The following is a 27,143-nucleotide window of genomic DNA, read 5'->3' as shown; positions in this document are numbered from 1 at the left end:
CTTAAAGTCCTTGTGGTCCGTTGAATAGACAGGGCATGGGTGGAGCCTGATGACAAGGTTGCGGGACAGGCAGATTGCTAGAAATGTCCTCCCAATGTTCACTTGAGAATTTTTGTTTTTTATTTTTTTAATATATTTTTATTAAAATTTTACCCCCTTTTTTTGTTGATGTTTTCCAATACCTATTACAGCATGAATGCACATACAGAAAAGAATACCAAGAAAATATAACGCATGTATTATTCCACATAAGAGAATGAAGGCATACTTTGATACAGTACATAAAATACCTATCCTTTCCTCTCCCAGCCCGGTAATGGAGATCCCTTTACTACTCTGCCCTCTTTTTCCACCGATCTAATGGTTGCCATATCCTTCCTCCCATTGCTCTCGCCCTTCTACCCTTCCTTTCATATATAGCTTTTTCCAGGTTATATGTGGAAAGTAACCTTGCTATCCATGTTTGAAATGTCGGCGGTCCCCTATCCAGCCACGCCCTTGCAATACCAATCCGATATACAGCCGCTACCATAAACAAAAATTCTTTATGGAGGTCCTCTACACCTGCCGACACCCCTAACATTATTAATTCATCTGTCATTTTGGTCTTAATCCCCAGTGAGCTCTCCAAGAATTCCTCAATTGCCCCTTTTACTGTATGCAGTTGTGGACATTGCAAACATATGGACACTATCCGCATCTTTTGAATCGCACCGCGGGCAAGTTATTCCTGTATCCCCCCCCCACTGTGCAATTCTGGCCGGAGTATGATATAGAGAATACAGTGTTTTGTAATGCTGCGCTTGTAGCGTCGCTGAGCATAGAACTGTCCTCCCTAAGTCTAAAGATGTCTGTAGTCCCTCAGCGCCAGCTCCCACTTTCTCCGTCCATTTGCTGGCGTATTTTTCTCTATCATCATTTTTTAACACATATAGCTCCGCATATAACTGCCGGATTGTACACTGGTTACTCCGTTCAATATAGTCCATCATTCTGCAGTGTTTAAACCCTAACAGACCTCCTGCTTTGTTTGTCAGATAGCTTCTTACCTGCAGATACTTAAAAAAATTGTTACCCGTTATCTCGTATTTCCTTTGTATTTCGTGGAATTGCAAACCCCCCCCATCAATGTCCAATAAGTCCCCTACCTTCTTAATCCCCTTGTTATCCCATTACTTCATGATTGTATCTCTAAAAATGTCTCCTGGAAGTGAATGATTTGTGTACAGTTGAGTGTATCTATTATATCTGCCTATTCCAAGCTTTTTTGCCACCACCTTCCATACCTTATAAGCCGCTCGTAAAGTCTTAAACCTAGTATGTTTAAAGTAATCATAGTCAACCGTGTTTAGTAAGCCATTCTCAGCATTCCCCCCCTTCAGTGCTCTATATACATTCGTGAATCCTGGTCTCCCAACCCGTTGCTCAGTTCCCCCTCCTCCTAGGAGCCCTTGAAAATATTGCAAGGCCGCAGCCCAATAGTAAAGTCTGAAGTCTGGGGCCCCCTAGCCCCCCTTTTCCCTCTGGAGTACCATGAACCGGTAAGCTCCTCTGGTCTTCCCTTGTTCCCAGATAAGCCTATTGAGTATTACTTCCAGCTTACTAAACCATACATGCTCCAAAAATAGCGGTATCGCTCTAAATATATACAAGAATTTCGGAAACGTGATCATTTTGATCACGTTTATGCGACCCATTAGAGTCAGGTGTCAATTATTAATCCTTTCTGTATTTCCTTTTACTTTTTCTAATAGCGGTTCCATGTTTATTCTCACAAGGCTATCTAAATCAGTAGTCACTTTTATCCCAAGGTATGTTGCTTCAGGTACCACTCTAACATCCTGGTATGTTGTAAAACTTTTCTGCACTATCTGAGTCTTCCCTTTGTTAATCAGATATCCAGCTATCTCTCCAAAGTTTGTTGCCTCATGCTCTATTTCCATTATCGCTCTCCCTGGATTCGGTGTTACGATAGCCACATCGTCCGCATATGCGAAAAGTTTATACTCCTTTCCTTGCAGCCTAACCGGAGAGATGTTGTTGTTGCTTTCTAGTCTTCTTAGCATAGGGTCCAAATATAAGGCAAACAGCAACGGCGAGGCTGGGCATCCCTGCCTAGTCCCACTTTTTATCTGAACTGCCTTTGTGTAACTTCTATTAATTCTTATCCTTGCCGTCGGCTGTTCATATGAAGCCTGAATTGCTTTAATGTAGCCCCCCCTATCCCATACCACTCCATGGCCTTCCACAGGTAGTCCCAGGAGACCCTGTCGAAGGCCTTCTCTGCGTCAAGAAATATGGCCGCGACAGGGTCTCCTGCAACCTCCGCGGCATCCAAGATGGTGATCATTTGTCTGGTGTGCTGGGTTGTCCCTTTCCCTGGAATGAATCCGTGTTGAGAGGTGATGACTAATCCCTCAAGAACCCTGCTCAATCTTTGCGCAAGTGATTTGGAGAAGATGTTTGCGTCCGCATTTAAAAGAGTGATTGGCCTATAAGACCCTGGTTCTAGTGGCGGTTTGTCCTTTTTTAATATCACTATGATATGCGCCCCTGCCCAAGAGTGTGGGACTGCCCTGCCTAGCTGTGCCTGCCTAAAAGTTTCCAGCATATCCTCCCCCACTGTGTCCCAAAAGGCTTTGTAAAATTCTGCCGGAATTTGGTCCGGCCCTGTGGCTTTCCCCGATGGTAAATTAGTCACAGCCTCACCTACTTCCTGTAAGGTTAAAGGGAGGTCTAATTTCGCTTTCCCCTCTGTACTTAACATTGGATGCGGTATCTCTGCCAGATACTCCGTGATCTCCGGCTCTGTATTACTTAAACTCTGATCATAAAGATTTCCGTAAAATTTCCTAAAAACCTCCTGCACCTCTTCCACTTTATTAACTACCATCCCTGTCACATCTTTAATTTCCTTTATTTCGCCTGCTGCTAAGTTTTGCCTAGTCCGGATTGCTAATAGGTGGCCTACTCATTCGTTATATTCATAACACTTTTCTTTTTTAGCCAAAAAGTTTCCCGCCGCCTTCTGCGCCAGACTTTCCCCTGCCTCTGCTTTATTCAACTCTATTTCCAGCAGTATCCCCTCTATGGCTTCTTGCTTGGTTATGGCCATGATTAAACATTCTTCTAACCTCCCCAATTTTATCAGCCTCTTATCCATCCTGTTCTTCTCCTTCTTGGTCATCTGTAATGTATAGCTCAACGTTTCCCCCCTAACTCCAGCCTTGAACGCATCCCAAATCATGTCAGCTGAAGCTGAATTCCTATTAATCTCCCAAAATTGTGGGATCCATTCCTGCATGTGGCTAATATAGCCTGGTTCCCTCAGCAATCCACTCTCAAAAGTCCATGTGTTGCTTTTTCTCCCACCCCTGTTATCCAGTGGCAGGGTTAGCACCAGCGGATTGTGATCCGAAACTATCATTGGCAGTTGTTCTAATTGGGCTCCACTTATTATTGAGTTTGAAATAAAAAAGTAGTCTAGCCTGGCAACCATTCTATGAGGTGCTGAGTAGTAGGTGCTCCCTGTCCCTATTGGATTGTTCTTCGCCCACACATCCACCAGAGCATTGTGTTGCGCCAAATTGTGTATAGCCTTGCATGTTTTCCTCTTCCGCCCAACAAATCCTTCCCCACCCCTTGAACCCAACCCATTCAGGCCGTTAACATTAAAATCTCCGCAGCATAATACAGGTTCTGTCCACAATGCGAGTTCTAAATCTAAATATTCAAAAACCTCCGGTTCATCATCATTGGAGCCATATACAGATACAATTGTAAAACATCCAGCATGTGTTTCCACTTCCACGATAACCCATCTCCCCCCTTGACCCTTCTTTTTCTTCTTAAGTTTAACAGCCCCTTTCTTAGACAGTATGGTGACCCCTTGTGTCCTAGTTTCTTGCGTTGTGCGAGCAAGGACATCAAACCCCATCTGGTCCAACATGTATTTTTACCTCCCTGTTATATGTGTCTCCTGAAGGCATATTATTTCCAACCTAAGCATTCTTAGCATGGCAGCCACCTTCTGTCTTTTCACTCCGTTATTAAGACCACAAATGTTCAGTGAGGCAACCCTTAATGCCATTTATATTTGCTGAGACTTTCCTTCCCAATCACCATCTTGATGCTACCGCCTTTAAGTATAGTTAACCAGGCATTCTCTTCTCTGTATTTTTTGTAATTTTTGTCATTTTGTGCTGTTTTTTTCCCACTCCCATCACCACCATTCCCCCCCTCCCCCACCCTCTCCCCCCACGCCTCTCCCCACCCCCTGGACTCTCTCCCCCCCCTTCCACAGGCAAATAGGTCAGGCATGACCTATGTGTGGCTGCTATGTGTTGTAGTGTCGCCTCCCTCTCCCCTTTATTACTCAACCTTTTTTGTCCCCGCTGCCCTGAATCTGTGTTATACCCCCAGTCTTCTGGCCGTATCTTGACTTTTTCCTTTTACCTTATCATTTCTTTCCTCCCCCCCTGTGCGACTCAGTAAGATCAGTTAAGAATTCCCCTGCCTTCACTTCTGAAAAAAACATCCTAGTGCGTCCTCCTACAATAACTTTTAATTTTGCCGGGAACATTGGGTAGGCCTCTGCATCTTGTCGCTGAAAGGGAGCAATTAGTTGCCTGAGTCGCCATCGCCTTTCCACAGTAACGTGGCAAAAATCAGGCCTTGCAAAAAACGTTACCCCCTGAAAAGTTTTTTTAGAGTCTGGTCTGGCTTTCTCAATGATTTCCTGTCTTACCAAGAAATTTCCGAAGAACACTAACATAGCTCTCGGTAATTTATCCTGCCCCCCATCCCGTTTCTTTTTAATTGATAGAGGAAACCTGTGTGCCCTGTGGACCTCTAGTTCCCATTGCCACTGAGCTTCCGGAAAGGCACCTTTCAGTAACCTAACATCATAACCTCTTGCATCCTGCCCCTCAATCCCTTCTTCTAGTCCAAGGAGTCTCACATTATTTCGCCTCTGGCGATTTTCAAAATCCTCAATTTTCCATTGAAGATCCTCCACCGTTTTGGCCTGCTCCATCTTAAAAGCCTGCCAGTCCGTTATCTCATCCTCAAGTCTTCCCGTCCGTTCCTCTACCTGTTCCACTCGCTCCTTAACTTCCTCGTACTTTTTATTCATTTTCCTGATTGATGCCTGTATTTTCTTAGTGTCATGCCTGGCTCTCCGACTCTCTGCCCTGGCTTCAGCCTGCATTTGTCTTAGTGTGTTAAACATCAAGTCCAGTGTAGCATGCTGTGGGACTCCACTTCCCTTCCTCCTGATGCTCCTGCTCCTTGCGTTCCGTCCTGAGTCCGAACTGATCTCTGTGGAGTCTTTACCTCCCCCCTCGCTCGAGGTGGAGTCCGAGCCCTCATTTACCGAAAAGAATGTATCACCTTCGCGCTCTTTTTGTGAGTCCAAACTTGTCAGGCTCCCCCAGTTTGCACCCTGATTTGGTCTTTTATCGTTGCTTAATTCAGCCTCCACTTGTAACAGTGCATCCAACATCTGGGCGTTATTTGTATTTTCCCCCCCGAGTAGCGCTGCTTGTGACTAACAGAGGGCCCCCGCTCACCAGCTGCTTTCTGCTCCTGTCCTCCGTCTCCCCCGCTTCCAATGTGCCTGTGAGAGGCGTGCAGGCTGTGTCTGACATTTCTGGGTGCTCGGCAACCAAGACGCTGACGTCCCCGAGGACGACTCTCTCTCCCATCGCATCTGTACTGGCGTCTACAGCAGCGTTCTCCGTGGGGGAAAGCCTCGCCGGTATCCTGGTTGCTGCTCCTGCCGCTAATTTCGTATTGAATGACTCCGTCAAGGTGGGTTGTCTTAAGTTGGAGTCCTTCGCGTCTTTGGCTGCCATCAGCCTGTTGTTACGCCCGGAGATGACAGGGTCTTTAAGTACTCCTTTTGTTGCGATCGGCGTTTCATTTTGGGCAGATGTGATTTCCAATTTTCTCTCTCTCTTGACTTTCCTTTGCTGTGCCTTCTGAGCCGCACTTGCGGCTGGAGTCTATCATTTGCTCGATGGCGGGATCTTGGGTATAGTCCCGGTTCCTAGCGCCTCAATCGCGCTAGTTGCTGCTGGTACCACCTTCTCTTTATCTCTATCCTTTTCCCCTCTCAGTCGTTGGGACATTATGTGCAGGCTGCTGTATAGGGTCCACCAGCACTCTTTCACAATCTTAACTGCTGCCAGAACTTGATGTTGAGTGCGGAGTCCTGCGGTGCTGATTGCCTTTTGATGCCTCCTTGCAATCCACACGATCAACCGCATATCCGCCTCATAACTGTCTCAGGGCTGCTTCTTCATACACCTAGTCGTGAGAGGGAGTAGAGTGCGACTGTGCTCTACAACCCGCTAGCGGCCATCTTGCCGGCCCGTAACTTCTTTCAATGTTCCCCATGTTCACCTTGAGAATTAATGCATATGGTGTAACAATAATTTACGTGAAGCCTTTGGCACAGGTAGAAACATGGCCCATCTACTTTCTGTTTGACAAAATGTAATGTTAGATGTGTTAATATGTCCTCCTGCAGATGTTTTGTAAAAAGAACAAACTTGCATTCAGTTGCATTGCATATTGGACGAAACACCCAAGGGACTGAAATTAAATTTTACTGTAATGCATTCCACTGACAATTGCACTCTGCAAATTTAGAAGCAGCACAACACTTTTACACTGTGTAAAGTTTATAAGGCAGGCCTTTAGGTAGGCAGGAAACAAAAACGACTTGGAACTTGGGCAGTTAGTTTTCCAGTTAGCTCCCTCCTTGTACTGAGGCTTGGCCAAGTAATTTACGGGGGATTAATGGCACAACAGAGAGATCTTGTTATTGAAGAAAATGATTTGCAAACAGAAAGGTCATCTTATATGCAAGTTATTTTTTTTTATTGAAGACGATGGAGAAGCAGTGGTCTATATGAACTGGTATAGGCTCCCTGCACTCAATATTTCAAAGTTCTAATAAACAGCTTCTGCCTTTTCTTTTTCTGCCTCTCCAAATACATGCAGTGGGCAGGCAAAAGGGAGAGGCTGTGCTGCAAGGTACACCAGAGCCTTCTCCCTCTCTCTTCCCTATCTCAAAGTCAATTGAGCATCAGAAGGAGGGAGGGGGAATGCTGTTCGGCTTCTGGATCTCCCTGGCTTGGCTGAACTACAAAAAGCAGTTCAGCCAAGCTGCACACAGCTGTTAGCTGTAGAACATTCGCAGCAACAGCTCGGAACACAGGTCTTACAGAGCCTGAGGGATTTTATGCCCCCCCCCCCCCCGGGCTCTGTGAGGCCTTTGTTTTACTAATCAGAACATTGGCCCTGATGGGATGGAATGTTCGAATAGCTTTATCGCCTGCCATAGCTGTGCATACCGGCCATTAAAGGCCTGCTCCCTTGTTATAGGCCCTCGCCTTCGGTCCCTGCCATTAACACTGGAGCGGGACTTAAATGACCGGTATAGCCTGCTATGGGCTATAAAGATATAGTAACAAAAGGACAACAAGACAGAAGATGGCAGCTCTCGGTGTCTCCTTGAAACGTTCGGAATTGTTGTTGTGGACGGTATCTGGCGGGCTTCAGAGTATGTCCCCTGACGAAGGTCTATTTTAGACCGAAATGAATTTGGATAAGAAAATGCCAGTGAACTTTTTTGATTGAGCTCATCGAACTCTATGTGGAATGTTGTTATGATATGAAGACATAATATCAAAACTATTAATACATTTCACAGACTTTCAGTCTACTAAGGATTCAAGATTTGTGGACTTGACATTCTTGAAAGTCTCAACCCCTTCGTGGGATTTTAGCTGTGCTCAGGGGGACGTCCCCTAACCAGGGGACGCTACATTGTGCTATAAAGGTATAGTATCAAAGGAAAGCAAGACAGACTGAGCTTCTTCTTCTTTGCTAAATAGCTGGTTTACAGTGGCACACGAGTGCATGGGTTCCAATGTCACTTTGGTTAACATGATTGTAGAGTGTGACAAGAACACATTCTGATTGAAAGAAACTGCAAAAAAAATATTTTGGTATCATCTTTTGAAACCAGTTTATCTAAGCTAGCAGTTTAGTTTAATGATTACTCATTGTGACCTTGCACCTAGAAAGTAAAAGTGTTCTCATAATTGAGCAATAAAGAACTGTTTACTGTTACCGTCAAGTCTTTATACAGTTGAAAAGATGTAATTTAATCTTAAAGACAACGAGTATCAGGGAATCATTTACGAATTTTTGTGATTCATATTGCTGGAGGGTATCTAGTTCGTAGTTCACTTTACTAGATATGTGGACTTTTTGCGGATCTATTACAGTCTATTATAGTCCCTATCCCATACGCTCCCTGTATTCCAATGTATCTCCATTTTGGAGATGTATTTTGTTTATTTAGGATCCTCCAATGAAATATGTATTCTTGTTTGTTATTTTTATTTATTTAAAGCTTTTAATGCGGAATACGTTTATTTATGTTACATTATGTATCAGTGATAACCATAACCTGGTGAACCTATATGTGTTTTAGGCATTGTTCTTATCCCTGCAACTTCTCAGCTGACCCCTAAAGACATTCATTACAGGCTACAGGCTTCAAAGGCCAGTTGCATCATTACCAGCGATACTTTGGCGCGCGAAGTAGACGCTGTTGTTTCAGATTGCCATTTTGTGAAGACCAAGCTAATCGTGCCTGAAGGCCACCAAGAGGGGTGGTTAAACTTTAAAGACTTATTCAAGTAAGTGTACTTTTATGTTACCGTCTGTTTTTCTTTGACCAATGAAAGTCACCGCTTTTGTATTCTGAGTGAATATGTATGAGAAAATCTTAATTGTGTGGGGGTGTTGTTAAATCAGTAAGCAACAACAAACATCGGGATGCGAATCGGGAACCAAAGAAATTATCCAACAAACCACCAGGTAGCAAGCAAAGAATGAAACCAAATTATACGAATGATGGAGTTTCTTGTGTACTAGATCTTTTTAACAATGCCCTACAGCAGAAGCCATTCCCTAACATTAACACAATAATTGATTTACTCATAGGACAGAAAGATCCTCAACCCTCTATAATGGCATCAATTGATTACTTTTGATAGCCTCATTCATCCTCCAATCATATTGGCCCTGCACCATCTTTTCACATAAACCTGGAAGAACTGGTAACTCACCTGCAGCCCGTATATATAATTAATACCCAAAGCCTCTTGCCACGACAGGCAACTTACCAGAAAGCTTTTCCAGTGAGAAAAGGTCCCTAGATTGGTTGGGATTTTGTTTTATTTGGACAGTCACGGAATTGCAGTCGTCACAAAAAGTGCTTTGTACAAATTTATAAATGCATTTGGGGCATTACTAAAACAAAGAATCAAGAATCCTTTGGCTGCATTCACGTGTAATATCTGTAAACCTTATTTGGGTTCCCAAATGCACATTTAAGTCTCTTTGCTAAGTATAATTTCTGGAGCAATCTCAACCAGCTGAGATTCAGACCCTCATTTATGACACATCGCTGCAAGAAAACGGCTATGCGTCCCTTTTAACTGCGCCCTCCTTGCGTCACCAATGATGCGTCATATTTACAGTATGACGCATCATGCCACAAGGAGTTACAGATACGTCAATATTTCTGACGTATCTGTAGGTGCAAAAATGACGCATTGCTGGAGTGTGTCACAAAAATAATGCAACTCCAGCAATGGGTCATTGCACATGGACAAGTCCCATGTTAAATGTGCCTGTGTCAGTCTTATATGAGGCAGGCGTCCGATATTGACGCATATGCGTCCTAGAAGTGGCGCAGTGCATCTATCTAGATGCGCCACTTTTAAATATGGTGCAACGTGATGCGTTTTTTATGCCGCTGGTGCGTCACAAAAAGTGACACACCGGCGGCGCAAAAGTGAAGCAAGGGCCCATAAATAAGCCCCTCAGTCTTGAGAGAGAAGGATGCATTTCAGAATGTCTTTCCTTTCACAAATTTATAGCGGTAATCATTTTCTATCTTAGATAAAGTATGGTTCATTTTATTGCCACTCTTATTTCTGTTAGTAATGTGAACCCAATACATTAATTTTTCACAATGGTATTTCTTCCTGCCCCTCATAATTCCATTTAGGGGTATCAAAAATAATGAAACAAGGACTTTTGTGTAAAACAATATTTTCATGGCCTTCTCTTGATCAAGGTACAACGTGCAACAGTATTTTTGCGATTGAATAAGTGGATTAAGGCCTCCCAACGGTCGTGCTGCAGTAGTTCAGAGCAGTACCACCTCCTTCTGATTCTTCTTCAGGTCGCACAGATACAGTGGAGGCTTCAGGTAGGATTCATGTGACCCCTCCCCATCTTTCTCTAGCACTGACCCACGTGTCAGTGTTTTTTACTGCATACCCTGCCAGTTGTACCAGGATCTGCACCGGCTCCTGATTCCACACTGATTCTGATGTCAGATCTGACTTCAGCACGCTCACCAACTACTCAGGTAACTGCTTGTAGCTTTAGGGGCCTTGGAAGACGCCCTACCTGACCCCTTGTCTTGGTGACAGTACTACAGCAGACTGGAGGACATATTCGGCTCCAGAAAACCCCCCCCCCTAATCAGGACAACAACAAGGTGACAGACCAGCTTCTACCTCCTCAGTACACAGGCAGCAACGTCTACTTAAACTTACAAAATTATTGTGGCATCGACACTTCACCTGAAACTGAACTCAACTTCCCTGTGGATCACGCAATGGAGGAGACTGCCTACTCTGTAATGGTAGTTTGCATGGCTGCAGGGATCCTGGACTTTAACAAACAAGGTCAATACAAATTAGTTTCTTACAGCACCTCATCACAGTGTCCATGCAAATCGCCTCCGTAGGTAAACATTTGTTCTCCACTTCATTGGCTCTTTGTTATTTGAGCACAGCGTGCCCTGTAAGTCGCTGTACACATGCCTTGCAGAGTATGGGGAGTGAGAAGGTTCCCCCTCTGGCAGAAAACTTCAAGAATTTTCTCAGACTGTACATTGATAATAAGGATGCAGACAAGAATGTCTTGCAGGCTAGCTTGATTACCATGGACCTCGTAGCTCACGCCTTGGGTACCAATCTGATTATCCATTGACATGCTTCTTTAACGGACATGCCCTTTGATGGTTCTAGCCTTTTTGGAAAAAAGTCAGATTTTGCTCTGGATTGCTTCAAAGACAGTAGGGGTTGACAACTTACTCCCTGGGGCCGATATACCTTGTTCGCCAGTATCCCCACCAGTTTAGTAAATTTTCATGTCTTTTTGAGGGTCCTGACCCGTTGATAGAGGCAGCACCCTGCCTATCCCCCTTTTGTGGATCCAAGGGCAATGGTGGGCAGAGGCCATAACCATCGCAGGAGCAGTGTTCCTCTTCGTCCTCACCTGCTGGAGGCGAGGCCAAAACACTTTAGTTTCTCCTCGTTCTTTCACATGGGGCCTTTAGGAGGCAGTGTTCATTTTTGTTTGCCCACCTGGTGCACCATCACTTAAAACAAATGGGTCCTTAACTTTGTTCCAGTTGGTTATGTTCTACATCTGTAACCCACTCCTCTGCCCATTTCCCCAGTTGTGTCTGAAGTGTCTCGAAATATGCCACTGTCCTGTCAGCAGAAGTTTAATTTGTACTCTCCAATGGTACGATCAGTGTGGTACTCGAGGCAGAGAGGAACACAGGGTGCTACAACCATTAGCTCCTGGTCCCCAGGAAGGACAAACACTGAAGATCTGTCTTGGAACTCAAGTTGCTAAACCCCTTCCTGAAGAAGGGTGGGTTAAATATATTGATATTTGTCCCTGTTCTGGCCCCCTGGGTGTACTCAAAAGTAATGCTGATGGTTGCGGCCCACCCTCCCATGTCTGGGAAACATGAATTCCTGTACGTCGACAACTGCCTACTGAAGCCACACCTACTGGCTATGGTTTTATTGCTGTTCACTCTTGGCTTCTCTAATAATGTACCAAAGACTCTCGATCAGGCCATAAAGTGGACACCCATCATAAGGGCCATCCTAGGCGTGGTGGTTCACAGGACATTTCCATCTCTGCAGCAAGTTCAGTACATTCGGGCTATCATCCTGATGTTTCGGGCGCAAGCTGTTGTTCTGCCTCATATGGTTCTCAGGCTTCTTGGTCTCCTGCATCCTACCAGTGCATCATACTTATTGGCACATGTCATCATGCTCTCTAGGTAGTCCGTGAGTTGCTGGTTGATGGACTTTGGCAGGAAAGAGGAGCAGGCAGATCGGTCGGTAGTTCTTAAGCTCATTGTGGTCAGCGGACGGTTTCTTGAGGAGGGGTTTGATCTCTGTGTGTTTCCAATCTTCCGTGTAGGTGGTTGAGATGATGAATGCATTGAAGATGTCTGTGTGCTTGGGGCGCTAGAGGGCGCGCAAACAGAATGGCCGCCTTCGGTGAGGCTCCTGTACCCTGGAGCAGTTATCCTGTCATCATCCTTACTAACTGGAGGGTAATCGGACCAAAATGCTACTCTTTATGTAGCTTATGTGACCCCTCAGACTCGGTCTGACTTTGGTGAGACTGCAGCCTTCGGTGCCTGCATGAGAGGCTGTGACAGATCCCCCCGAGGCTGGCGCTGGAGCTGCCGTGGTGCGGGAGTGCGGCTACCGACGCTGGGATAGCCCGGGGATTGCCACGAGGAGGTAGGCCCAAGCTGCCGATCACGGACGCTAAGACGCCTGATCCTGCGGTCCTAAAGAGATCGAAACACCTCCCCATCTACCGCAGGGCACAGAGCAAAAGAACCCGGCTGGGAGTGGAGAGATAGAGACTGGAGCGGCCGCTACCATCGGTGTGGACAGGTGCCCCCCCCCCCTCTTCACCCCGCTCGCCGGCAGCTGCGGAGGCCTGGGAGGAGTTGGAGGACCCGGTGGCGAGGTGGATGCCCGACCGCTCTGCCCGTGTTGCGCTGAAGGTGCTGCGGGGCGCCGCTGCAGAGCTAGCGATCATCACGAACTGCATTGCGGATGTTAAGGCCTGACGGACTGCGGTGCGTTGGTCAGAGCAGGAGGCGAGGACAGGACCTGCACAAATACTGCGAAACGCTGGGCGTGGAAATAAATCCTTCCTGTGGTACACACGGCGACATTGGGAATAGCGGCAATTTTTACTCGGCAGCGGTGCCAATAATCAGAGACAGCCTACGCACTAGACCGCCATAAGCGCAGACCTGCGCTGCCACCTTAGACGCATCGCGGAGTCACCTGGCTGTACTGTACGACTTATTGCGATCCTTCCTAGGTACTGGACATTGGGCTGCACAGTGAGGTGGAAGAGGTGAAGCCGCGGTGTGCTGGGCCAGGGGACAAGGCACGGCAGATTATCCAAGAGCGTAGTATTCCTCTTTCCAGAAATTGTGCTGCAGGACGGTGACACGTTGTAGGCAGGCACTGGAGGACGCTGCGTAATAAGGCGTAGATGCTTGATTGCATGATGTGCAACGTGAGTGGAACACAGTGGACTTGAGTGACGGCTTGCAGCTTCGACCCAGAGACAGAAGTGTGCTAGACTGGTACACAAGGCTGCGGCTGCCAGGGTGAAATAGTGGTTGGTGGCGGACTGGTCTGGGACAAAACTGCACGACCCCCCCATTTCTGATGTATGTCTGACCTATGCGCTGGTCTACATCCACTAGGGGGCTTGACTGAGATTAAGAGGCGGTGGACAACGCAGCACTGGCGGTAGATTGCAGAGAGACGAGTCCGCACCACAAGCATTGGCAGTACTGCAGGCAATCACTGGTGTGAGAGTTGCGAGTCAAGATAGTCGCCAACCAAAACTCACATTTGATAGCGCCAAAAAAGGGCCGAAGGCATCAGCGGTGGAACCAAACATGAGCGGAGCAAGCGCGGCTAGTAGCGATTCACACGGTGGGCCAACACGAGGAGCGGATAAAGGCGACCGAACAACGCATATCGGACAATGATGACACTACTGCCTCCCACACGACCCAACTGGCCCGGATGGACAACCTGCTGCGGGTCATAGCAGCGAAGTATGAGGACTTGGAGGCCCGCAGCAGACGCAATAACATCCGCGTCACGGGAATTTCGGAGTCCACAGGGGAGGACGCCTTCTCAGCGCAGTTCATTGTAGAACGGGCGGACAGATCTCTAGGTCCCGTCCCAGGCCTGGTACTCCGCCGCGGCCCATTATAGCGCGCCTATTGAATTATCGATGTAGCCCTAAGGGCAGCCCGTACCAAGCAGAATTTGACATACAATTGCATAGCCTTTTCAATTTATTCGGATTTCACCCCGATTGTACAGGAGGAAAGGCGCAAGTTCCTTGAAGTTAAAAAGAAATTACGCGCTGCACAAATAGACTATGCATTGCTATACCCAGCGAAGCTTCGGGTAACACACCAGGGGAAGCAACATTTCTTTACGAATCCGCAAAAAGTGGAGGACTATCTAAAATCTATCAGGAAGGCGTAGAGGGGAGAACATGGCCGGGATGCTGCGCACGGATGCTGATGAGGAAGCTTGAGCTGATATATGGCTGCAATGTTTTGTGCAATATTGGGGCTCTGTGCTCACGGACTCTGAGGGGGACTGAGATCTGAAAACATGATGCATTTCAAGAGTTGGGATTCGTAAGCTCATTCCAGTGGTAATATATTCCAGGGACCACTATCCCTCCTCAGCCGCACCCGAGAGCGGTACAGGAATTAAGGCTAGGGGAGGGAGAAGTGGCTGTGCGCTCTTTATGCGGTTTCCCATACGGGTGTACCCCCACCATGTAACTTGCCATTTTGGGTCTGTTTGACCTTAAGGGAGGGCAGGAGGGAGGGGGGGGTGGTATCTTCTGGCATGTTGGGGTTGCTTCAGTGGGTGGGGGTGGGAGCGAGGGGGAAACGTTTGCACAGACTTACTGTTACACAGATAATTACTGTGTGCTGGGATGGGGTTGGGGAAAGCGGGGTGGGTTTGCCTGACAGGGTTGGGCGATGTCAGCAAGCGGGTGGAGGGGGGAACGGGTAGTTACTATAAGGCGCAGGACAAGGCACAGGTCCAGATTCACAGGCAGGTACAGGACCATACAGGCATGGTAGAGAGAGAATCCTTAGCAGAAATGCCTAACGTAGTCACAATTGGAAATGGCTGAAGAAACGAGAGCACCTCACCTGACAGTACTTTCCCGGAACATCCGAGGTCTTAACGACGCTAGGAAAGGCAGAAATGTCTTGGCTTATTTAGAACGCCAGCAGGTGCACATAGCACTATTGCAGGAGACTCACCTCGCATCGCGTCCAAGTCACTCCTTTGCAAGCAGATGGGCAGCAGTTAGAGTGTTTTCCTCATATTCGTCATACTCTGGGGCACTGTAGTTTTGATCAAGAAGTCGGTCCATTTTACGAGGATCGGGGATATAAGCGATGCAGAAGGTAGATATGTTATAGTGTGGGGCAGGCTTGGCACTGATACGGTCACCATTGTCAACTGTTATGCACCAAATACTGATACGCCGGAGTTTTTTACACCACTATGGGGGAAAATTGTCAACATTGGATCCCTGCACATAACTTGGGGCGGGGATTTCAATGTGGCTATAACACCTACACTAGATAGAGCGGATGGATGTGTGCAGTACAATACAAAATCTAGGGATGTCTTGCAAGGGATTATAGAAGAAGGAGGCTTGATTGATAGCTGGCGTTTTCTGCACCCTGGGAGGAAGGAGGGAACGCATTTCACATCCTTCACTAACACTTGGGCCCGGCTTGATTATTGTCTCCTGTCCGGAGGGCTGAGCACAGATATGGGCAAAGCTGTACACCTGGCTAGAACTTACTCATATCATTGCCCTGTGATGGTACAATTGCGACTGCCGGGTTATGCTGGTACCAAGCCCCCGTGGAGATTACAACCCACTGCCCTACTGGATGAAGTCTTTAGAACAGAATCGGGCGAAGAAATAGCTGCATTCTTCCCCCGTAACAAAGGATCGGTAGAGAGTGTGGAGGTGATATGGGAAGCGTTTAAAGTTACGGTTAGGGGCTATTTCATTTCCAAAAGCTTTGGGGTTCTGCGGGTCATTAGAGGTTCCATACACAAATTGGAGAAGGTACTGGAAGCACAGATGAGTAGATGCAGTGATGGGAGACTACATAAGGAATTTAGGGCTAAGCTATCGGACTTTGAAGAGGAGGCGGCAAGAGAGATGAAATTTAGAGGGAAACACTGGGTAGCCCGCAGATATTGCGAGGGTGAGAGACCAGGGCGAGCACTGGCAGAACTTATTAGAAACCCCCATTTCGGAAACAATATATTGGAGATACACACGAGGGATGGCAGGCACTACCAGGACACAGAAGGGATTCTACATGCATTTCAGATACATTACAAGACACTATACACGATACAGAGGCAGATAGTTGAGGGGATTGACACATTCTTAGATGACATAGCATTATGCTGGTTAAGCGATGTGCACAGACAGTTTCTTGGGGCCCCTCTAGAGCTGGACGAGATCAGGGAGGCTATTATGTCATTGAAAAATGGCAAGGCGTCTGGAAGTGATGGGCTGCCTGCCGAGTTTTACAAGCAATACATCGACATAATGGCCCTAGTACTCAAGGAAGTCTTCGAAGAATCATTAGAGATAGGAATATTGCCTTGCTCGATGCGGGAAGTCGTTATCACCTCCCTTTTAAAGCCGGGGAAAGGACCCACAGATTGTGATTCTTATCGTCCGCTATCCCTCATCAATTGCGATGCTAAAATATTGGCCAAGGTGCTGGCCACGCGTCTCTCTCTTCTTATGACCAAGATAGTGCTCCCTGACCAGGCGGGGTTCGTCCCGGGAGGGTCCACCAGTCACAATTTGCGCACCCTTTTTTCGCTGATTCAAACTATAGCACCCGAGTTCCCGGTGGCCGTGGTGTTTTTGTATGCCACAAATGCATTCGATTCGGTCGAATGGCAATATTTATTCACCATATTGCATTGAATGGGGTTCCCCAAATTGTTCATATCGTGGATTCAATTGCTCTACACTCAACCTACCGCTAGGGTCTTGGTTAATGGTCGCCTGTCTGCACAGCTATTGATCACAAGAGGTACCCGTCAGGGGTGTCCACTTTCTCCCCTGTTGTTCGCCATTGTGATAGAGCCTCTGGCTTGTCGGATACGACAGTTACACAGGGCGAGCTCGTTCAAGTGCTTTCAGCGACAAATAGGGGTGTCACTGTATGCAGATGACTTGACGTTATATGTCACTGACCCTCAAACGAATCTTAACCCCTTGCTGCGAGAATTTCTGGTGTTTGGAGGGATATCAGGCATACAGATAAATTGGGGCAAATCGCAGTTCTTCCCACTCACTGCCGCAGTAAAAGAGTTCCAGCTGGATCACCCACTAGAATGGTGCAGCTTGGACCTCCGATACTTAGGAATACAAGTCTCAATGGATAGAGAAGAGACACCAAGACTAAACCATGGCAAAGCGATTACCAAATTGGAGGATAATGTAACACGCTGGATCTTCTTGCCACTTTCTATGGCGGGTAGAGCGTCGCTTATTAAGAAGGTCATATTGCCTCGCTTCCTATATCTGTTCCTCAATATACCTTTTTTCCCAGGTGCCTTTTTTTTAAAAACGCTACGGTCGGAATTACTTAGGCTGTTCTGGGGGGGTAAACAACCACCCCTAAAATGGTCTACTGTGACACTACCATATGATAAGGGCGGATTCGATGTACCGGACTTTGAGGTGTACTATATGAGCGCGCAGGCGAATTACGCTTATCACTGGATGATACCAACACCATCCATGCCACAACTAGCAGAAGAAGACTGGGTGACTCATACGCTCCCACTAGCCGGCCTCATGCACGGCCCTGTCGAGGCTCTAGACACTCAACTTACCACAGTGTCATGCACGATAGATGCCTGGCAACGGATAGCGCGTAAATTGCGACTAAAGCTTTTGTACTCTCCGCAGATGCCACTGAAATACCATCCTAAAATGCCTCTGCTATAGGAACCGGGATTTCAGGCATTGTGCAGGCGACTTGGGATTGCCAGATGGGGGGACCTATTCTTGGATGGGCAAATCCGCAGTAAGGAGCAATTGTTTCAGGAGCTCCAACCCACCCCCCTGGACATATTCTATTATACTCGCTTGACACAGGGGTTGAAAGGGGTCCTACCAGATTACCCGAGAGAACCGGACATCGCCATCCTACTACATGGGATGCTGAGCTCCTCAACCGGCAGACATATGGTATCACACATGTATAGGAGCATCAGGGCACACAGTCAGGGGGCCGATAGCACTGCTCCCATATGCTGGAGCGCGGATATTGGATGCGAAATATCAGAGGCACAGTGGGGTTATTGTTGTGGCATGACCGCTACCATATCAGCGAGCTGCCGGCTTAAGGTAATACATTACAAGTTCCTACAGCGGCTTTACTATACGCCGGTAATGAAACTCCGATTTCGTTTGTCGGAAGATGATAGGTGTGTGCGATGTAAGGCGGAAGGAGCGGTGTTTATGCATTTGGCATGGGAGTGCCCTGGAGGGTGGGAATACTGGACGGCCGTATATACGGCCCTTCAGGTAATGACAGGGCATACATTTGATAGAGACCCACTTATCATGCTACTAGTGTACACTATGCCGATACCCAAACAACACCGGAGGTTGCTAGACATCTCCTTATTGCTTGCTAAGCGCAGAGTAGCATGTCGCTGGGGACGAGGCAGAGCACCGAAATTCAAAGATTGGCTTACAGATCTCACACACTGTCAGGAGCAACATGTAATATATGCGGAAACGCTGCCGATGAAGTGTAGACCTAGGGATATCTGGGGCCCCCTTCAGACATACCTTTTGGGCACCACAGACACGCCGGGCGATGCAGAAGTGGATGTGAGTGGGGAGAATATAATTATAATTCCCTGACCATGAGTACAATTTAATAATAATGTTGACACTAGAGGGAGTTAATATGGATGATATGTACTACATTGAAGTTATGTGAATGTGTGCTGAAACATTGTTATTAGCCTACATTTGCCTTATCAGTGATTGTAGTGATGCTATTCTCTACGTATTGACCTTCACAATATAGCAGGAATGTATCTCGCAATATGACTCGAAGATGATGTTTATTGCCTGCTAAGAGACATATATAGGATATGGTTCTGACACTCATGCTGCTGCATAATGCTGCTAATGTGATGATGCTATAATGGTTAACTGATATCACCGACCTGTGCCTGTGAAAATGCCTTCTTTGTTTTACTGTACTGAAAAAAGTATAAATAAAGGTTTAAAAAAAAAAAGATGTCTGTGTGCTTGCTCCTATTGGTGTTGTTGCCGAGTTTGAACATGTGGTCCGTGGGAGGTCTAGATTGGACAGAGTGCATGATGTTGGCAGTGTTCTGCATGGTGAGCTGGTTCCAAGTGGTGAGCCTGTTGTCGGCCTAGGCGTCTGTGTGGTCCACGAGGCTAGGGGGGTTGGTAGCGATGGGTTTGGTTTTGAAGTTTCTGTAGATGGCAGATATCTTGTCGTGAAAGAAGTCGGCTGGGGTGTCACAGAGCTCCTGGGAAGGGGTGATGACATTTTCAATCGACCTATGACTGAGGCCCTGACTGAGGACGTTGGAGTGTTGTCATGATATCATGCTCTAGAAGTCAGTCAAGACCATTAAGGTCCACAAGGGTTGCGAAATGATTGGGGTGTGTCTATCAGCACCCCCAAGACCTGAGGGCTAAGCTAAGTGTTACATCCAAAGATCACAAAGAGAGTAATTATAATAAAAGAGGATTAACTCTAACTGCTAGACAACACAGCAGTCAAAAGATGCATTCCTATCTAAGATTCAATAAATATTTGAAACATGTACAATAAATAATTAATTATAAAAACAGAATATAACACACCTCTCCTCCTATATCAAAAATCTGAAACAAAATAAATTAAGTAATATAATCTTCAAGATATTTAGGTTTAAATTTCAATCTTGAACTGGACCTAATGCAAGAATTGGATAAATTGGAAAACAAAGAAGAATCATTGACAAATTCAGATGAAGAAGAATCATTGACAAATTCAGGTGAAGAAACATCGTTGACAAATTCATGAAGTTTTCCAACACAATTTTCAGAATTTACTTCCTGGTCTAACCCATCATACTGTAAGGTGTCTCCTTGGGAAGTTAAGTCACCAACTTGTAAAGACGTACTCATTGTGGAACTAACTAAATCATCATTATCAGATTCAAGAGTATTCTCTGGATGTTTCACCTTAGCAACATTTTGTTTGCTCCAATATTTCCCACCCAAGACCCTAACCGCATGTTTACTCACATTGACTATTGTTGTCTCAGGGTAATATCTTGAACCTCTTACTTTGAATGGTCTTGTGATCCTAACTTTGTCTCCAGTCTCAAACAATTCATCTTTTACATGTTTATTTTCATCATATCTAATTTTTGATTTTCCTACATTTCTTTTAATCTGATCAAAACAGGGAACACTCCTCCCAGATTTGTTTTTCCTGACAACCCACTCTGGAGACAACTCATTGAAAGATTGCCTCCCTCTCAGCATAGCAAACGGAGTTACTCCTGTTGTGGAGTGGGGAGTATTGTTATATGACCTAAGTCTGTCACTCACTACTTCTTGAACTTGTAAACCTGAAGACGAAGCTAATTGGATAGAATCTTTTAAAATGCGGTTCACTCTTTCCACTAAACCATTTCCTCGAGGACTGTATAACACAGTGGTGAGATGTTTAATGCCGAGATTACTTAACAAATCTTTCATATTATGTGAGACAAATTGTACCCCATTATCTGATACAGAAAAGCAGGTATACCTTCAGATCTAAAAAGTTGCTTCAAAAATTAGATCACATTTTCAGTGTTAGGATCCCTCATAAATTTAAACGACACCCACTTGTTATGGTAATCAACCACTGTTAAGATAAATCTAAAACCTTGGTTCAGTCCCTCTAAAGCCCCCAAAAAGTCTATACCCAATTTTTCCCATGGATTTTCCAGAAAATTAACGGGACATAAAGGGGAGTTCACGGTATGCAAGGATTTTTCAGCATGCGCACACTCAGTGCAGTTGTTCAATAACGTTCCTACACAAATGTCCATTCCAGGCCACCAGTAACGCAACCTTAACCTTTTCTTAGTACTAGTAATTACACCACATCCTTTATGGGCTAGAGCAATGATTTTGTTTCTAATGGAGGTTGGAGGAATACGAAGACAACCTCTCCTAATGAAAATACGTTCAAGACTTAATTACTCCTTGACTTTTGAAAAAGGATGCAATTCTCTGTCAATTTGACTTTCCCTGGGCCACCAATTAGAAATGAACTTTTTTACAACAGCTGGAAAATTATCTAAAGAAGAAGCTTGTAGCCAATCAGATTGAGAAATAACTTCTTCAGTTAATTGTAAACCTTCAATCAAGCTAACAACTACTTTTTTATCGTTAATGACAGTACCGAAGTCAGAATCATTTGAAGGACACCGTGATAAAAAGTCAGCTTTAAAGTTTTTTCCCCCTGGAATATGTCTCATTACAAAATTATAATCATATAGTTTAGAAAAAAGGTGAACTAACCTGGGGCTAGCATTTCTCAAACCCTTATCATTCCATATATAAATTAGAGGCTTATGATCTGAAATCAGGACAAATTTTCTTCCCCAAACATAAGCTGAAAAATGGGTAACACCGCACACACAAGCCAGAGCCTCTTTTTCTATAGTGCTATAATTTTTCTCTGAAGAAGATAATTGGCGGAATGCAAAAGCAATAATATTTTCATTGCCATCAACCATTTGACTAAGTACAGCACCTATTCCAGCATTACCAGCATCAACTGTAATATAGGAAGTGGAATTTTCATTAAACGGTTTAAGTGCAGGAGCTCTTATTATCAAATCCTTTAGTGTTTCAAATGCAATTTTTTGTTCATTTCCCCACATAAACGTAACTTTGTTCCTTGTCAAGAGTCTTAAAGGTTCACTAATGAGTGCAAAATCTTTAACAAATCTTGAGTAAAACTCACTCAACCCCAAAAATGATCTTAACTGATCTTTGTTAGAAGGTTGATCACATTCTCGGATAGCTTTTAAGAGGTCTTGTTTAGGACTGATACCACTTCGTGAAATAACAGGACCTAAATATTACACCTAATTAAGTAGGAATTTACACTTTTGTTTCTTGACTGTCATACCATGTTTGTTCAGGATGCTTAAAATTTGATCCAACTTGGTGAGAGATTCTTGGACAGTATTGGTAGATATTAATATATCATCCTGGTAAGCGAAAACATCTTTAACATCACCAAACAGTCCGAGGCCGCTGATGCTAGGCCAAAAGGTAGTCTCAAAAATCTGAAAGGACCAAATGGTGTGTTGAAAGCGGTTAAATCTTTAGAATCATCATGCAACTCAATTCAATTTGATGATATGCCCCCCTCAAATCAATTGTGGAAAAAATCTTAGTGCCTTTCAGTTGAGCTAGCATATCTTGAATGCGTGGTAGGGGAATGCGGTTGACTTGTATATTCTTATATAACGATCTTAAATCAATACACAGACTGAGTTCATCACAATTTTTTTTAAGTGCGACAACTATGGGAGAAATCCATAAGGATGAATCAATATGTTCAATCACACCCTCCTTACATAGTTGATTGAGATGATCTTTAAGCTTGTCCCTAATACTTAAAGGTACGTGTCTAACCTTGTGACTTGTCGGAATGGCATCAGGCTTTCATATAATTTTATGTTCGAATCCTTTAAACACACCTAACTTATCTGAAAATACAGCTTGATGTTTATTGATAATAGTTTCTAAAGAAGAGCAATCAGTAATTACTGAATTGATGTTACTAGAACGATCTAAAGAAATGAGATTATCAGTGCTCGGTCTCAAAACCATTCCAAATTTTCCTTGGTCTTTCCAGCCAAGAATGTTATACCCTTTTTTGCTATGTAAATTTTGGACACAATGGTTCTGTCTTCAAAAGTGAGACTATCATTAAAATATCCTATCATGTCAATTTCTTGTCCATCAAAAGCTACTGTGCGTATGTCAGGGGGTATTAAGTCAACTCCTTGCCATTCTTTCAGAAAAAACACATCGGAAAGAATAGTGACAGGAGACCCAGAGTCCACTGTAACCTTGACAGACACATTACCAATTTTTATATCACACACTGGATCACCACTATTAGAGCTTTGCTGAGAATCAACCATGTCTATGGACAACAGGATTTTCTTTACTGTAGTTTCTTCCTTATGAGATCCTAAATCATCAAAGTCTACAGTTTCTACATACATTGTTTTTGATTTAAATTTACATACAGACGTAAAATGTCAGATACAAGGAAATTCTTCCGAGCACTCTGACTCAGTAATAAAGTATGAATAACAGTCCTTCTTCTCGAAATGTTCAGGTTCAGTCGGCACAGTAGGTACGTGTTTATCTTCCAATATTGTTTTATTAATGTCCAATTTGAAATTCAATGAGCACAGCTCCAATTCAAAATATAAGCAGCCAACACGTGTTTCGTCTTGCTTAAATTTAGCATTTGACTTCTTCAGGGCTGCAAACCAAAATAACAATACATAAGAGTGACTCAATGCTTCACATCTGCACATTTCTACAAATACCGTTACTTAATCAAAAGAAGTTAAACATCCACAAGCCAAAAACCCATGTCAAAAGAATAGAGGGATAGAACCAAGTTCCCCACAAGATGTCACCCAAGTATGTGCCATTCAGTGAATATTTCAGATTCTATATTTCTCAAGTAACAAGGGCTACTACCAACGTTGTATGTTATCTGGTCATCTATTCAATGTTCCTTCACATTGAGTGTTCAACTCAAATCATAATAATATCCTTCCTACACAAAATGAAACAATAAGTCCCTGCAAAAAATATAAAAATAAGAGCGGGCCATCTCCATTTCACCCCTATTGATCCGTCCAGTTAATCTACAGTTGTGCTACAGTAGTCTATCGATCACATAATGTAAATCTCACCATCTGTTATTTGCTATTATCTAGCCATAGTCACAAAACCATGAGCCAAGTCCGTATTACGACTCTATTCATTCCTAAGTCTCACATGTAACTACACAAGAGCTGGGTCCCATCTCATGGTATGTTGCAACTGTAAGGCAACATCTTTAAACATCAACTAACTGGCATGTCTAATATTCATCCACCACGTAAAAGATTAGTCAGGAAGTTAATCAAACTGTAAAACTCAGGAACAGTATCTCCTAGTAATGACAGATGCTCACCTACGTATCTTGTTCTGTACTGTATTATTTCTGTCAAATGTCCTCAGTCTCCGTCACGCCTGCAATAATACATTTCCTGAAATCCACCAAAGTGCGTGACAATAAAATACCCATGTTACATTTCTGTAAAGTATACACATCCTTTTCGACTAAAGCACTCCACTCACCTGCAATAATGTCAGTTAAGTAATACTCTTAACATAACTCGCGTTGCTCCGCTTCCAATTATAGTATGGATTCACGAGTGTGTGATCTAAAAGTACCAAATAATACGCATTAAAGCTAATCACACAACACTCTTCTAAACGAAACTCCATTACAAGCATCCCTAGCACAACTCTGTATTCTCCGCACCGTCCCTGCAAAATGACGCCGGCATGTATCATCACCCTTATTGTATTTACTGGTTACCAATATTGATTCATAGACGTAAAATGTCCAATTTTCTTGCAATTAGTGCATTGTTTCTTTAATGCAGGACAAGTGGGAGAATTGGCTAGATGTGATTTTGAACCACATCTAAAACATTGAAATGGTTTATCAGCTTTTCTCCAGTCACCTTTAGTAGATGATTTGTCTCGATGAGCAACAGATTGTGCTGTTTGTTGTGAGATTTTGTTCACTGGTTCAGTAACAGGGGGCTTGTTGTTTCCAAGTTCCTTGGAAGCTGAAACAGATCTTTCGATGTCTCTTGCTATTTCTAAAGTTTCAATCAGCGAAGGATTCCTACAACATAATATTCTTTCTTGAACCTTGTTACTGTAACAATTCACAACAATCTGATCCCTGAGGTATTGTTCAATGGGACCCTCGAACTCGCATGAAGCAGCAAGGATTCTTAATTCCGCTAAAAAATGATCAACACTTTCATGTTTTTGGTTTATGAAGTAACATCTTACGAGGTTGAAATACTGTATTTTATGCTGTGCGCATCAGCTGTGCGTATCAGCGGTTTATGAAGGAAAAGCTTACCAGGTTGAAGTACTGTATTTTAGGCTGTGCGCATCAGCTCTGCGTATCAGCGGTTCGTGAAGATGCGCTTAACCAATTTGAAAAAATAATAAACACCTGTTCCGTCTTCAAGGTAAAGTGAAAATAATAACACGTTGCTAGGTGACAATCAAAATGGCTGCCACGCTCAAATACGTCACGTGATGACGTTGTACGTTCAGATGCGTGACGTGATGACGTTCCGCGTAAGATACATTTGTGAAGGCGTTGTACATCCATCATGAAGTTCTGCAGCTCTTCGGCAATGGAACAATATGATGAAAGGATTACAAACGATCCAAACATGGATTCTCAAAGACCGGTAAGCGTTTCAAGAGATTTTTGAATGACGCTTGTTGCGCTCAGCACCTCCAATGATTTCAAATGTGGCATTTAACTCCCAATTCAATTCTTGGAGCCAAAATTCATGCCGTGCCAGTCACAACACGAAAATTTACGAATTAATAAATCAAGTGGACGCAGAGTGCATATCAGGCCATTTAGATCGGATTAAAAAAAGATTTAACATGAAGCATCCATAGTTTGTAGACAAAAGAGTCTAAAAAATGAATCCTCACAATAACAGTTTAAATTTCTATGAGCCTGCATCGATATGTTTATAAAACTTGTAATATATGCAGCGAAGCTCCCAATAGAAAATGGAGAAATTTGTTACAAGAAAGTGAGAATAGTTAGATGTAATTTATCTTGAAGTAGGTAGAAGTTCAATCTTCAATATTCAAATGAGTGGAGTTTCAGTTCAATCTTCAATATTCATAAATGAGTAGAGTTTCAATCAGAAAACACTGCAGGTCTGAGAAGATCTTCTTGAATAAAATGAAATTTCAGAAATGAAATAAAAGATGAGTCCATGGAGTGCTGTCTTGACCACCTAGTCGCCAAATTTATGTTACATCCAAAGATCACGAAGAGAGTAATTATAATAAAAGAGGATTTAATCTTAAAGAAAAGTACAGCGCTCAGATCCAACAGTGTTTCTTCATTCAGCTCCAGCCTTCAACTGAAGAGCAGAAGCTTAACATTCCATAACTGCTAGACAACACAGCAGTCAAAAGATGCATTCCTATCTAAGATTCAATAAATATTTGAAACATGTACAATAAATAATTAGTTATAAAAACAGAATATAACACTAAACTTGAGACAAACGGTGGGGGTCTATAAAAAAAGCCCAGCGGTAGTGGTTTGATACCAATATCAAATGAGCATGTCTGTGAGGACCCCATCAGGTTGTTGCATGCTATTTTTGGATATCTGACGTTTTATATAGCGCTGGCTAGACCCGGAGGTATCAGAGCGCTTTATATGAGAATTAGCGAGCACTTTATATGAGAATTAGCAAGTTACAAGTTACAAAATTACAACAATTACAGGAGCCAAGTATAACATAGGGAATAACAAACAGTGTTAAACAAAGACATGAGTTACTAGCCCATAGTATAACCAGGACACAGGTCTGAGGGGCAAAGAAGGAAGAGGGGGGAAGGTAAAAAGGGGTAGGGAATGCAGATTGGGTCAGTAGACCGGCAAGGTGGAAAGTACTTCAGGGGATGTATTTGTCAGAGGGCGGAAGAGGAAAGGAGACACAGCGGAGAGACGAGGGAAACGATGTCCAATGTCCGGCTGGGTAGGTGATGGCCGAGGCGATGAACCAGAGCCTAATCTCCTCTATAGCTGATAAAACAGCTCCACCGGACAGCGGCCATGATTATTTGGGCACCGTGGTCAGCAAAATATGTGGGCCATCGGAAGATCACGAGCCAAATTGCGGGAATTGGAGAAATTGAAGGTCCACCATCACATATAACCTCAGGTTCAAGGAGGGGGT

At 44.2% G+C, this 27,143-nt stretch overlaps 1 protein-coding gene across 2 annotated transcripts in view; it reads left to right on the top strand.

Annotated features, from left to right (window-relative positions):
* The window catches only part of LOC144786124 (acyl-coenzyme A synthetase ACSM3, mitochondrial-like), a 413,227-nt gene that overhangs the window by 146,064 nt on the left and 240,020 nt on the right, over positions 1-27,143 (top strand). For both annotated transcript variants that reach the window (XM_078665090.1, XM_078665091.1), the window contains exon 4: positions 8,510-8,717. In XM_078665090.1, coding sequence (XP_078521216.1) covers positions 8,510-8,717 — 208 coding nt within the window. The remainder of the gene's footprint in view (positions 1-8,509; positions 8,718-27,143) is intronic.

The sequence above is a fragment of the Lissotriton helveticus genome, chromosome 10, assembly GCF_964261635.1.
Source record: "Lissotriton helveticus chromosome 10, aLisHel1.1, whole genome shotgun sequence".
In the NCBI taxonomy this organism is placed as follows: domain Eukaryota; kingdom Metazoa; phylum Chordata; class Amphibia; order Caudata; family Salamandridae; genus Lissotriton; species Lissotriton helveticus.
The sequence above is the reverse complement of the archived record's forward strand: the minus strand, read 5'-3'. Positions and strand labels throughout refer to the sequence as shown.